At 35.9% G+C, this 14856-nt stretch overlaps 1 protein-coding gene across 2 annotated transcripts in view; it reads left to right on the forward strand.

The window, feature by feature from the left end:
• LOC116160943 (MAGUK p55 subfamily member 5-A) overlaps positions 1–14856 on the forward strand; it is a 75179-nt gene that overhangs the window by 16404 nt on the left and 43919 nt on the right. Inside the window, exon 1 of one of the 2 annotated variants that reach the window (XM_031474095.1) lies at positions 1285–1508. The exons of the other annotated variant lie outside the window; for it this stretch is intronic. Coding sequence (XP_031329955.1) covers positions 1486–1508 — 23 coding nt within the window. The 5' untranslated portion in view covers positions 1285–1485. Of the gene's footprint in view, positions 1–1284; positions 1509–14856 lie in introns of those variants that run through there. 2 annotated transcript variants of the gene reach the window in all.

The raw sequence follows: 14856 nt of genomic DNA on the forward strand, positions 1-14856 counted from the left end.
TACTGCCATCATCAGGCGACTAGAAGAAGGCAGTACGCCGAAACTATAGTCGCTTTTACTTTTAAAAAACTTCAACGAATAAAACTATATGGGGAAGGTTTAGAGAGTTTTGATCACACAATACTCGTTAATAAGGCCTAGGAGGGACGAAGAAAGGGGCCATAGGTAATACAGCGCCTTCCAACATGAGTTGTAAAATGCGCTATCAAACTTAGTAGTGCACCCTCCCCCCTCCAGCATAGTCAGGAAGTTCAGGAAGAGAATTCCTATAGACGGCTACTTTTCTTAGGGCCAAATTTTTATGTTATGTTTTGCAAGCCATGCTCACTTGGGACTTTTAATTTTCATTGATAAAAATGTGGGAAGCAAAAACCGGTCATAATTTTCAAATGTAGGTGTATTTCTGAGAATATTTGTGTGTGTCACAATCCTTCTTGGGTAGCCTTTTTTATTGGGAACGAATTTCGATTTTTTTAGTCGGGCACGTTTTTTTTTGCATAAATCACGTATTAAACGAAAGTAAACTTTTGGAAGGCAATTTTCATACAGCGCACGGAAAAGAGGATAAAAACACTAATGAATCTCTTTCTACCTAGCCAGCGTAAATTTCTCCTTCGTCATTGATGGAATTTCTCAGAAAGATTAAAATTCCGTTTAAAATGAAAATCCGCAAATGAATAGGACCGAAGTGAGATTTACTCAGGTAGCGGTGTCATAAAAGGAAACATGCAGCTTTTAGTCGCGTGCACCGTCGTTTATTTACATAAAAGAAAATGTAAATAGTGACGTATCGCGTTGCCGTCAGATGGATTTTTTTCTTATAGAAATGCAATGAACTTTAAACTTATGCAGGTACTCTACGGTGGTGGACAGACGAAGGGAAACGTGGGAGTTTATCGTTCCATTGTTTTGTGTAGACAGGTGTGTCGTCTAAGCTTTTACATTTTTACCTGTTGCTCGACGTCAGAGCCCTGCAGGAATTTCACCCTTGGAATGGTCGAGGGTGCGTGATACCAAAAAGGGATTTTTCAGAAACTACGCGCGTAGTTCTGTTATGATTAAAGTCGATCTTGTAAAGCCTCATTAATTTTGTGTAATCTAAGAATGCCCTGACTACTCTTCTGGTCCATTAGAAGAAACGTTCGAGTCCGTCGCCCTTTTTTGAATCGGTTTGTAGCATGGAACGTGCGCGGTTAGTTGCTCTAAACTAGTTTCCTATGTACCTGTTTACACCCACTTGTTCTGCAGTTGGTTAAGTATAGAATCTCCTCAACATTCTTCGCTAACATGTTATGTATGTAGTTAGTTTCTTGTAGACGGTCATATGTTCATGGTCATTGTTGGGAATCGGTGCCGGTAGTGAGTTGACTCGTATCCAGATCTAGTTAGTGATTGTGACGCGCCATTTATTGTTTAAACAAATGATAAAATAAATATTACCTCGCCACCCACTGTGTTTACACTGAAACAAAATTCCCATTTAAGATGAGGATTCTTAAGCATTACTGGTAAGTGCCTTTCCATGTTACACTTGACCTTATCTCAAGAAAGTTTACGGTAAACTAGGCCCGTTTAAAATTACCTTAGAGGTACTTGAACGGTTCTGTTACTCGTTAATTCCTTGTCATTAATTTGTTGACCACTTTCTCATCATTAACTTTCTTAGCGCTAGTCGTTCCAGTTTTGTTTGGTGAACTGGCCTGGCCATCCAGCGTTTGACTTAATGACACACTATCAAACTGTAATAAACCACTTTGGGGTCTTTAAATGATGTTCGCGCGCTTAATTGCGTATAGATTCTCATGTCGTAAAATTTAGTTATTGAGTACACCAAAAGACGGATCGTTTTATGTAATAATTTAATAATGTGTCAGGGAGATAATAACATAAATCGAGTAAGTAACATCCGAAATAATCGCACAGGCACAAAAGAAGAATATCAGCTGCTTAGGTATCTTTTTTATACAGTGGATCCAATTACCAAAACGAATTTTGTAATCAAGACAGGCACCCTGCGAAGAAGATCGTAACGCGCATTTTCTTACCCTACCGGTAACAAGTCATGCATTTTAATATCGTTGGCGTTTCCTGTAAACGTTAACGTCTGTTTTTACCTGGTAGATCGATCGTTGAAAATATGAAACGGAAACATAAATATTATAGAGAGTGAAATTCGAAATCAAATCACAATAAAAACTTTCGTATGATGATCAAAATGGAAAGGTTTAATTATCTCGGATCATTGAAAATCTTTCGAGATAATTTATGTTTCGGAAACATTATAAATGTGGGAAAATATATCAAGGTGAACTTTTAATTTCGTTTCTTAATTATGACTGAGAGAAAAGAACTTATTATTCAACCACTGATTATTATTATTTAAATAAATTTCAACGACCGAGAATATTCAACAATACTGTTTGGCAAAAGGTACTAGTCGTACATAAAACACAATCTCGAATGGAACTAATCTAATTCATCAGACCGGAAAACGCGCCAAAGCACAGAATGAGATAGTAGCCTTCAATAGGTAAGTGAAATTAAGCCTTTGACATGTCGCAGCATAACATAGAGAAAGCTCTACTCGCTACTGTATAGCTGACACTAGGTACTAATTGATGTAAACACGCTGGAATAACTGGTGGAATAGTTTACTACCAAAACCTTTAAACCTCGATCTGTCCAATTTTATACAATTTATTTCGAGTTATGAATTAAATTAAAAATTCAAATGTCTAATTAAGCGAATTTTCAGTTACATGGTATGTTCAGAATTAAATTTCCATTGCCAACTATGGTGCTGAATTTTTTAAATCGCCCACTTCCACCACTTATAACTCAAAAACGGTTGGACAATTTTTATGACCTATGTTAGATTCGTCTCCGGCCCGAACAGCAGATTACGCGGCAGAATAACTATTAAAATTTCGAAAAAAAAACACGACCAAAATATAAAGAAAATAACGATGTGCTTTAAGAGTGGATTTATGTTTGGTGACGAAATCGCACTGGACACATTTTAAATCCTTGGAAACCTTGTGTTTTATAATTAGATTTATCATTCGTTGCATAGTCACACTGGACACATTTTAAATTTTTGGCGATAAAATGCTATTGGGCATGTGCGGTGCAAAATATATCTCTGCTTGTGTTAGGTCTGTTGGCACACTTGCTCCTTATTGACAGTAGGTAAATAGGAGCCTATATACGTATAAAAATAAGAAATTAAGAGTATGTATATGTATACTTTAACTCTAACTAACTCACAATACTTTCAAATATTTAAAATGTGCACACTGTAATGGCATATGAAACGGTTAGGCCTTGTTAATGTACCCATATATGCGAGCTTCGCCGGGATAAGCGATACAACGTTCGTCGGGTCTGCTATTATCTATATCAGTGGTTCTCAAAGTGGGAGCAAGTTGCCGCAAGCACTTCATAAGGGTGCCGCGAGATTTTTAAATATTTACTTAATAAGCTTAAAATTACATAAATTAAAAAAGGAATTAAAATAATTATAAAAAATGAATGTTCGTTTTTTATTACAATTTTGTTTTTTAGTATGGGGAATCGAAAACGTCCTATTTTGGTTTTGATCCGTAACCATATTCAAGGTTGTTGAGGGTGTCAACATTTTAAGAGTTATAACGGCTTTTCGCATAAACTGGCCAAAATGACTCAAAAAACTCTACAAAAAAGTTCATTGCAATTTTTTTGTGGGTTCCTTTGTTTTTGAGAAGTTTTGAATTGAAAAGTTAAACTATTTATTTTATTTCACTACAAGACGAAGTTCTTTTGTTGCTTAATAAACGCCTCTTATTATTGGTTTTGTTGGAAAAGGTAAAGGTATCTCCCACTTAAATCCAAGACAATAAATTCGTCAAAAATGGTGGCATAATCGTCAGTTGCGTGACTCATTCAGATTCTTTTATATACTGCGGTTATACGGCTTTCGGTTCGAAATTTAACTACGAAATTCCTAAACAGCGGACGAAATTTTTTTGGTAGTTACGGGTCTAGCAGGAATAGCTGTAACAAATCAAAAATTAGAATTTGCAAACCAAAAAAATTCAACTGTAATTCACCACGGACCACAAAAAAATGGGCGGAGGTTCCTGTAACTTAGTGGGTACACTCGAGGGTACACTGTTTGAATATTTTAGAAACAGAACTGTTAATAGTTTTTTTTTAATTTTTAAAAACTATGTCCAGTGTCATTATCTTCTCAAAAATACTCAAATAAGACTCTCAAAAATTGGGGTAGAAATTTTAAGAAAATGAAAAAATCAGAAAGAGAATACCCAAAAACCTAATCCAAGAATTTTATTCCATTAATTGTCACCCTTTTTAGTCTGCAGTAGTTCTAAAAATAAAGCACTTCATTTCAAATTGTGACACTAAATTAGTATTCAAATTTCACTAATTGCTTTTTCTATTGTGTGTATTGACCCTCTTTTCCGCCGCTTTGTCCTGCAAATTACATACATACGAGTACATACTTAGCAGAACAATAAGGTAGGGAATACATTTCGAATTCGGATACTAAATTACTGACACACTAAGTCGATTTCTGGTGTGCTTTTCTATCTACATGGACAGGAATGGAATACAGAACAGGAGCAGGTCTTGGAGGACGCGGCACGAAAAAAAAGCAAACAAGGTCGCAGTAATAAAATATGCTTGTTCAATTAGATAAGAACTAAAGTAAATGAAGTTACTCAGATTATGTAACTACGACTCGGTAAGGCCTTCGGAACGCAGATAAAAAGAGCTTTTGCGATTGGCACAGCATTTTTTTAATAATTTGTTTTTTGGGCCGTCTTTATGCAAATAGCTTCAACTAAACGTATCTGTTGGTGATTTCAAAACTTTAGTGCCAATATTTCAAGAAAGGAGTATCGGAGGAGGTACTTGTTGACCTTCGGTGTATATTTTGTAGGTATTATCAGGAATAACATTTTCCGATTCACATCGCGTGGCAATTGGTATTCCTTAGTATACTCAAGATGTTTAGGGCGCATCCCTGCCTGTTTGAGCCTCTTTATTCCGCATTGGGCTCACAGCCACACAGTTTTGTTATGATTCGCTTAGATCTTATCGGCTGATCTTTTAAGAGACACCCCATTACTAGCCCCACGCTCTACTTTCGTCCATTAGACACCACAGAGACCTGTTCGCACCATCTTCTCTCTCTTTATCTAGGAACTTTCTCAGGAACCACCTAGAACTTCTTGGAGAAATCCTGCGCTCTTAGACGCCACCTAAATCTTGTTCCTGCTGTCTGAGACTATGTTTTTTGAAATCATAGAAAGATTGTAGCGGTTTAAGACTCGGACTCTAACCTCACAGGTTGAGTTGTTTCTTTTTCTGATGATTTAAATTGATTGCAGAAAACTGTAGCGTTTTTCGACTTTCGGGTTTCTTTTTGTGGTTTCATCGTCATCTCATTTCCTGGTGTATTTTTCTCACTCCTTTGGCGGTAGTCATAATTGTGTTTCCAGTCTTCACCTTGTATCTAGCCACCATTTTGCTTCTTAATGCAATTTGGGGTTTCCGATCCACAAGTCTCAGTCTTGTCATCTTGTTTCTACTACCAACTTACTTTCTGGTTAACTCATTAACTGTTTCCAGGGTTTTTGGAATGCAAACCATGGCTGTCTCGTCACGATCCTATTTCTTTACGAGGCAAGTTCATAAATATTCGAAAACGGCACTTGATAAGTGCCTACAGAAGTGACTACTTCTTTGTCTCTCACAATCTTTCACTCCTTTCTTTTTACCGCGATCTATTATAGGAAAAAAACGCGCGCTGTGGGGTTTGAACCCGCGTCATCATAACGGAAAAGCGGTGGCTTTTCAATGGCGCTATGCACCGTCCTATTTCATGTTAAATATCGCTTATATAGCAACAAATTAATCCGTACGTATGTGGCAAAATAAATAGTACTGAAATTATGAAACGTTTCTTATTTATGTATTTACTTTACATTATATAGCGTTCCAAACATTATTCATGACGACGTGCTAGATAAAACAGATATTCTTGACGACCTCTGTTCAGTTTCAAACAGTATTCGTAGCATTCGCGAAGGTTCACAAACATTGAATAAAGGTTGTTGCATGGCACGAAAATACCTTGAATTTTAACCCGCAATTCCGTAGTCCCATATGGTGGTATGGTACGGAAAACTGCATCTTTCAACATTCCCCATATGTACACGGTGGTTCAAATTTGTAGATTAAATGGGGGCAAAGTTGTCCCCTTTTTCGACTTAAAAATGCATTTGACATTTTTGAAAAATAACTGAGATATCACCTTAATCTGAATGTGTTATTAGAATTTTTGTAGCACGCTAGATTTAGAAGCTAGAAGCTACTACTTTTCTTATGGACGCCATATTTGATTTTTACGGAATGAGATAGAGGACGCAAAATAAGGAAAATCGTGACGGGTCACACTCTATAGTCGCTACCTTTACACAAATTTACAAGAAAAATGTCAAAATCAAATGTTTTGCATTCATTTCTCAACAAAACATCCACGGGTAATTAGATGTTGCTGAACCAACATGGTTATGTAGGAGATTCAAATGAATTTTGTCCTCTATTTCATTCTGTAAAAATCCAATATGGTGACCATAAGAAATAAGAAAGCAGTAGCCTGTAACTTTTATATCTAGCGTGATATCGAAATTCTGATAACATAGGTATTCAGATTCCCCGAAAAAATGTGGCCATAGAAGGTGCTATCAGGAACCGGTCCATTTCCCTGTTCCCATCGTTTAAGTTGGGCAAAATGAAAACGAAATTTGACATTTTCAGTTTTTGGGTGATATCTCGGTTATTTTCAAAGATTTTTCACAAATTTCAAAATTTTGTTTATCGTCACAAGAAGGGGCCCCCATTTAACCTGCACGGCACCTCCTACTGTTACGGACATCCGAATGGCGAACTAAAATTTTGAACCACCCTGTAGGAGTCGGATGGTGTTAGGTCTGGTGAGTGCGATGCGAGGTGCGATGGATGTGAGAAATCAGTGCCACGTGAAATAAACTGTTCAACTCAATCTAAAATGATTGCGCAGCATTCCAAAAGACTCCCTAGCCGCGTGACAGGTTACGCCGTCCTGATGAAACCATTGTTGATTACGTGGTAGGTTACTGGCACGACAAAATCGCTCAAGATCATGCAGGAATGGAGTAGCGCTCTTAATACAATTTAACGGGGTTCCATCGTCATCGTCAACCAAATACGGGCCCAATATGCCATGTGAGGATACAGTATACCAAATGGAAATGGTATCACGGTCACTGAAGGGATTGGTCGACGGTTAGATCGAGGCGTTCGTGTATCCATTTAAATGAATATGGCGAGGAATATGGCTTTCATCCTACAACCAAGCATTCGACAAGAACGACCCGTCCCCATAATCCGTAGTTACGTTCGTAGTATTCGGCTCTTATCCGCTGCAGTCAGACGCTGTCGGGTCTATTGTCAATTGTGTATGCAAATTCACCAGTGATATTCATTTTGAATGATGACCTTCGCAGGCTCCGCTTCGGCGATTCTGATTCAAAACCGAAACCTTACGATTACCCACTTTCGGAGATACGCCAGACAAACCGAAATTTGCCGATTTCGTTTTTATTTTTTTCTGATGTTATTTGAACAGATACAAAAAACACTTTCTCAGTGCCACTTTTTGGCTCTACAAGACACCTTTGAGAGATTTTCAGTACAACATTTCGTTTCGGAGAAATCATCAACTTTATTTTTTTTATATGGCTCGCAAATAAAAAAATAAAAATAAATAAATAAACACCTTCATCGGGCCAATTTTCCATTTTCCAGGAAATTTGTCCGAGAGGTATTCCTACATGATTAAGGCGTTGTGCGCGGGTGCACCATCCTGTTGAAACCATCACATTCCGACTTTTGTTTTTTGTGTCGTATTTTTGTATTATGTATCTTATACTTAAAATTTTAATATAACACATTAGATATCTCTCGAGATATCTAAAATTAGTACATAGTTTTTGAGAAAAATAAACATTTCGGTTTTTTGACTGGAAATAAGGGCGTGAAATGTCGCATCGTAAAAATATTTTGGTTCGATCAGAAAATCTGTCCCACTTTTATGTGTAAAGTTAAAAACAGTTTCCCAAAAACGTCTAAACAGTGCACTGTACAGTCATATACCGCTGGGATTAATTTCGCTTCTCTAATGATCGTATCTAGTAGTTTGTCCCAAGACTTCTACAAAACAGGAAGCACTTTTACTTAAGTACTTACCTACTCGTTTTTACCATGCCGAATGTAATTAACTACCGATATCCTTTTTAGGCTTCTTTAACGTCTAATTTTCCCATATCATTAGATGAGCAAGAAAGTACATTTTGTAATTGAATTGTTATGAGAGGCGCAAGCATGGAAAATTGTCATAATCAATTGTAGGAATTTTGTATACCTATTTGGATTTTTCTGTTTACGAAACACAAAAAGTGGTTATGCTTATGATAACCATACATTAGGTATAACTACATGTATTATTTTAATGACTTACTTATCTACTAAATAGTTAGGTAGTTGTTAAAATTGAATGCTTTGTTAGTAACTAATTCGAAAAAACCCGTAATAATTGTCGGTAAATCACTGTCTCCACTCCATGTTTCTTCTGGTTGCAGCTGCAGTACACAGAACGTGCAAGTTATAACGCACAGGCATAACTAATAAAGGAAATCAAAAAAGTAGCACAATGCACGAATAAGCTGCCATACTTGTATTTCAACTCTATGAAACTTATATTTCATTAGTTAGTCCTTTTCTGATTTTTTTAAATTCTATGTGTAGCGTACGTACAAAATCAATGCAAAATGAGGTGCAAATTTGATCATTACTACGAATGTAACAAGCTGCTACATTTACATAATACAGAATATGCGGCAATGGTTATTTTACATGTGGAGTCAGCACGCTTTGAGTGAAGTTACGAAAACGTTGAGTTGGCAAAATAAGTGATGTCTTGCGACCTATAAACACTGACACATATCGTGTAAAGTAGTGTACTACAAATACTACGCCATTCATAAAGAAGTATTGTAAGGTGTACCTATCACAGAAAACAGAATTAAGTTAATAAGTTTCCTTATTATTTGAGGTGAGTCACTTTTGTACCATCGTTATTAGGCTAAACCATTGATTACATACTACGAACTATATAATCAATGGCTAAACTAACTTATTGCAATGGACTTTTGATAACTTACTCCGTTTGACTTTTTGATGTCTGCGTCTGCCTAAGCCCTTGCTTCGAGGTTCGAATAGTCAAGTTTACAAGGTAGGTGAAATACCAAGTTTCACTTTCGAACTTGATAGCTATATAGTAACCAAAGAACTATGTTCTCCAGTTCTCTTCCTAATGGTAAAACACACCAACGGTCATTGGTTTTATCCTCTTCATCAGTGGCGCAATCAGAAATTTGCTTTGGGGGGTGCTAGAATTACGAGTTGTCTTAGTACCTACCCTTTGGGGGGGGGGGGGGGGTTGCTGAAAGAAGTAGTCCAAAACTCAATTGTATAAAATGATAATCAATGAATTTATAGCTAGCATTTCTTTGGTAGGCGATTTTTGTTAATTCAAAATAAATACCATTTTATTTTGTCGTTTTATTGTGAACTTACTTCAAAAACATTGCGATTTTGGACGATTTAAGAAACCCTCAAATTTTGCGATTTTGGGCGATTTCCAGGGGATATTTAAGCGATACGTATGAAGTAAACGTTGACAACCCTGACGCTAAGATAACTGGAACATCGAATTCATTTCATTTGTCCACTTCTTGTCTATGTGTAAGCCCTTACTCTCTTTAAAATTTTGGGGGGTGCTTTAGCCCCAAAGCACCCCCCTGGGTTGCGCCACTGCTCTTCATAAGCGTTAGTCATCACACGAGCATTGATTTAAATAATTTTTACTAGCAAATGAAATGAAGAATATCATTGCATGTCTTTCTCTGTTCTCGTTCTCTGTACCTCTGTATCTCAGCTGTTTTTAAAGACAGAGCTTTGGGTTTTTTCACGACCCTGTGCCACTTTTTTTGTGAAACTTTTAATACCACAAACACAATCAATCTAGCTGCGTTTGTTAATGAGATACAGGGCGAAAAGTTTGACTTGGTGAGCTGTTACTACCCATGTAAGATAGAAAAAAGTTAAAAACTGCCTATTTTAGATATTTTTACGTAGAATCCAGTGGCGTGGTTAAAACATTTACTGGCCACCGTTTCTGAGATTTGATGAAAAGTTGATAGTTTTTTAATGCAACACCCTGTATATCTTAACGTCAACTTTTTGCATTCATTTTCCAGATGTACGAATATCACAACCTATATTTCTTTTTATTTTAACCATGAATCAAAAATAAAAAACTTATTTTTTAGTGTTTATAAATAGTATGCCATGGACTCGGCCATGGATTCATGGAGATTTTGTTTTGCTTATTGTATCCATGGTAACTAAGACAGCCGATACCACGGTATAAGATAGTATACACCGTGGCCGATACCAATCAATATAAATGTGCAAAATATGATATATAATTATATAAAAAAAATGTAGGTCTTTTTCACACTATATCTAAGAAACAAACGTAGCTAGATTAATTCTGTTTCGATGTTAAAAGTTGCACAAAAAAGTGGTACAGGTCACGCACTACAGCCTCAATCAAAATAGGACACACGGTGTATTTGGACCTCTCATATCTTTCTTGTATGATTCACTGTTTACCTTCTTTTTTTTAACTAATCAGCCGTCTGCTCAGGAAATGTAATGTATCTATTTGCTTCATCTATAATTGACTTATCAACGCATTAGGTAAAGTATATAAAAGTATATAACAAAAACTGGGTAATGGAGGGACCAAAACAAATATGTTTTCTAAATAAACATTAATACCCTGAAAGTCACATTTCTTTTCTTTAAATTGTTTCTCGGCAATATATCGGAGGATCCAACTAAAGAATTTACTTAGGTTTTTTGATTTTGGAAAACTTCATACACATTTCTCCGAATTTCACGAGATTTCACGGCATATTTCTCAGATTTCATGTCGGACGTCAACAATAATGGACTCCCGAGTACACTTCACTTTTTAATTATAAATTCAAAAAATCTAATTAATATTTGAATATTTGCATTGTGTTGCATCATATTTTCTTCGCGATTTTGATAAACTTTGTATTAAGGTTATTTTTTTTTGGTATACCAGGTATAATGAGGGTGGGGGTGACTTTTTTTCATTTCCACTGTAGGGATCTCGTAAAACGTAAGAGATTCAAAGTCTGTTAATTGGGCAAAGTTATGCAGAATTTTATGCTGATTAATTATCATATTATTCATCATTTCTTGTAGCTCTACAAATAGCAAAGTTATGACCTAAACACGAAAAAATGTCATTTGCAACAATGCGCTGGCGTTCACTCATTTTCAAAAATATCAAAAAATACTTTTAACAAACTCTTAGTGATTTTTTCTCAGCTTTCTGATTGTATTAAAATATCGTTCATTACATGTCCAGAAAGGCTTTTCCCGTGTTTGCATGATTTCCCAAACGTCATGCGCCCACGGAAAAATCTTCCTTTCTGGATTGGTAATGCAATATACTATTCCTATCGAATTCTAACACGAAAATTATATAAATATGAATGGCATACACTCGGTTATACCCTTAATTTAGGTTCAATCATACAGTGTGTTCAAGATAAGAATGCACAGAATGGGGAAAGTTGTGTATTTTAAGGGTTAGTAAAATGATGTTTTAGAAATTCCGATCAGTTCCGAAGATATTCGAAAAAAAAACGAAATTAATCATATTCGTTTTTATAACACTTCCTCATAGGAACTACTGCTGAATCGGTTAGGTACTGTGCGATCAAAAATGAGTTGCTGTCGAGTCACCTTTGGAACTTTTGTTTACATGGAAAATCGTACTTAACTTGAATTTCCAAAAGCGATTCGACAGCAACTCATTTTTAATCGCCCGTTATATCTAACTTAGGTATATTATATATTCTATATTAGGATATATTATTGCTATGTTAGCTAAAATTTATAAAAATCCAAACAAACATTAAGTACGTCATTTAAAGGAATCATCAATGAATTATTTTGGCATTTTGTCAACGCCTACTACACAAAAATATTAAAAATGTAACAACAAACCTTTTTTCTGACTTAAATAGTAAACAATTTTTAACATTTTGGTGTAGTAGGCGTTGATAAAATATGCAACTTTTTCTGACTGTATCTCTTATGGTTTGCGATTACCCCATGCTTTGCATTCTTATCTTGGACACGGTGTAATAATCATAATGCCTTCTTTTTTGGACTTTCAACTGGAAATTACCATTTTTTTAAAATGCAAATGGGAATTTCGAGGGAAATCTTCGATCTCGTCCGAGTACAGTCTTTAAGGTTTAGTTCACCTCCTGAAATCTACTCTCTACTCTTCATGTTTACTCTCGTGTTTACTCTTCTTTAGAGTCGGTAGAATACATTCGTTCGGAATTCTTTTTGAAATATTTAGAATCAAGGTCGTCGATTCTGGGGTAAGTATTATACACGAACTTATAAATTAAGATGAACTGCTGATCAAACAGTTGCATAGAGGTAGAAATGGTCCTAGCATGGGCGCGGCCATGACGTTTTAGTTATTTTCTAGGGGAATTTTCCTAGTGCTCAAATTTTGAGACTATTGCATCCTTGGAAAATGACATGTGTCACAGTAATTTATTTAGGAAACGTGAGGTGAATGCTTGTTCATTAGTTGATTTGAATTTCGCGCCAAGTGAGTGGACATCATGGCTGCCCCCATGTAGGTGTCATTTGTCAATTCAGCATTAGCGGTCCACCTTAATTTATAAGTTCGTGGTATTATAGTATCATCGAGGCAGTGCCATTGTCATCATGTTCAAATTGAACTTCCGACTGAACTTCTTTCTGTGGAAATATTGATGGGTATTCATCCTAAATGCAGAGTGCTTTTGTCATTGCTAATTGCCAGATTTAAAGCACATGTGAGAGCCTCCTCTACTATTTTGTTTATCTCCTCCTTAGACAAATTAATTTTCTGAACTCAGGCTATTTGTTGTAGAGAATGACCCCGATCGCAAGTTGTGATAAAATCGCTCGTATATTTCACAAATATTTCCTCCACCACTCCGTTTCGAGAACAGCGGGTGATGGAGGGGTGTTGTAAATTGGTTTTATGGAGGGTTGGGGAGGGTCATCAACTTGTTTTCACTGTCATGGCACTCTAATGAAAGGTCACAACGGAAGGAATTAATTTCTGCCAACCACAGTTTTCCTCCCCGACCCCTTATACGCAATTTAGGTATTAATATACAGGGTGCTCATTATGTATGGAATATACGGTATATCTCGGTAAATATCGAATGTATATCAAATTTTTCTATATGAAAGTTGTTTAATATTTTATTTTCCCTAATAAGGCGACATTCAATTGTTTTCAGAATGTTACATCATCGAAAAGAGAAAAAAATCTCTATCAAATAAGCCTAATGAAAAGGTGCACTGAAATTTAAAAAAAAATCAATTGTTTTTCGTTACTCATTTGCTTTCTGACATAAAAACAATTGAATGTTGCCTTATTATGGGAAATAAAATGTTAAACAACTTATATGTAGAAAAATGTTGTATACCTTCAATATTTACCATGGGCACCCTGTATAAATAACATTAAATATAACTCTCGCTAGGAAAGATTGCCGGTCACAGCACACCTTGTGTCGATTGACAATCTATATTTTTCTTGAGATGCGAGCGACTTCCGGAATAGGATCGTGCCAATGTTGAACGAAAAGTCTTTTTGTTCAACATTGACACTATACTATCCCGGAAGTCGCTCACATCTTTAGAAAAACATAGATTGTAGACCGGGATCAAGTGGTCTATGACCGGCAATCTTTCCTGGCGAGAGGTTTATATCATTTGCAGGCACCATCAATGAATTATTTTGACATTTGGTAACGCCTACTGCATTAAAATGTTAATAATTTAATAACAAGCCTTTTTTCTGGTTTAAATAATCAACAATTTTTAACATTTTGGTGTAATAGGCCTACATATGTCAACATAATTCATTGATGGTTCCTTTAAATGACAATGAAGAATCACGTGGCATACATCGCTGTATTCGTAAGAAAAAATTCTACTCAGTACAGTATCAATCTTTTTCCGGCTCCTATACAAATATAAAGTTGATTATGGTTTCTCAAAGATGAAACGTCGCAGTGAAAAAGTGTGACATCATCTGGTAGAGTTTAAAACGTTCCTATATTTGGTTTTTAATATCCTTCCAAAAAGGGCAAGAAAAAAATTAATTGAATATGGTTAATTACGCTTCTTTCGAACATCTTCGGAACTGCTGGGAATTTCCGAATTTTTAAAACATACGGGCTATGTCAACACCTTAATTTATGTCCCATACACTTCAGATTTAGAAAAAGGTACCTATTTTGGAGTGCCTTATATTATTATTAAGTAAGTCGGAACTTTGCTTTCATCTCAACTAAGACTAATGTGGGAAACATTCTTAATTACGATAAGTAGAGACGTTAAGTGCACTTCAACATTTTTAATGTGAGGTAGGGCAGTGCTCTAATTTCTCATTGGAGATATGTAAACTATTTATTCGTTTAATCGACAGATGTTCTGACAACATAATTTTACATTGTAATTAGCGATTGGAGTTAATTCTGAACAGTTGCAGATAATAGAACTTGTAGTGCAGTAGCACATTTTTTGTCATGGATTTATGAACATCAATGTAGGACTTGT

Source organism: Photinus pyralis, unplaced genomic scaffold, assembly GCF_008802855.1.
Source record: "Photinus pyralis isolate 1611_PpyrPB1 unplaced genomic scaffold, Ppyr1.3 Ppyr1.4_LG10, whole genome shotgun sequence".
Taxonomy (NCBI): domain Eukaryota; kingdom Metazoa; phylum Arthropoda; class Insecta; order Coleoptera; family Lampyridae; genus Photinus; species Photinus pyralis.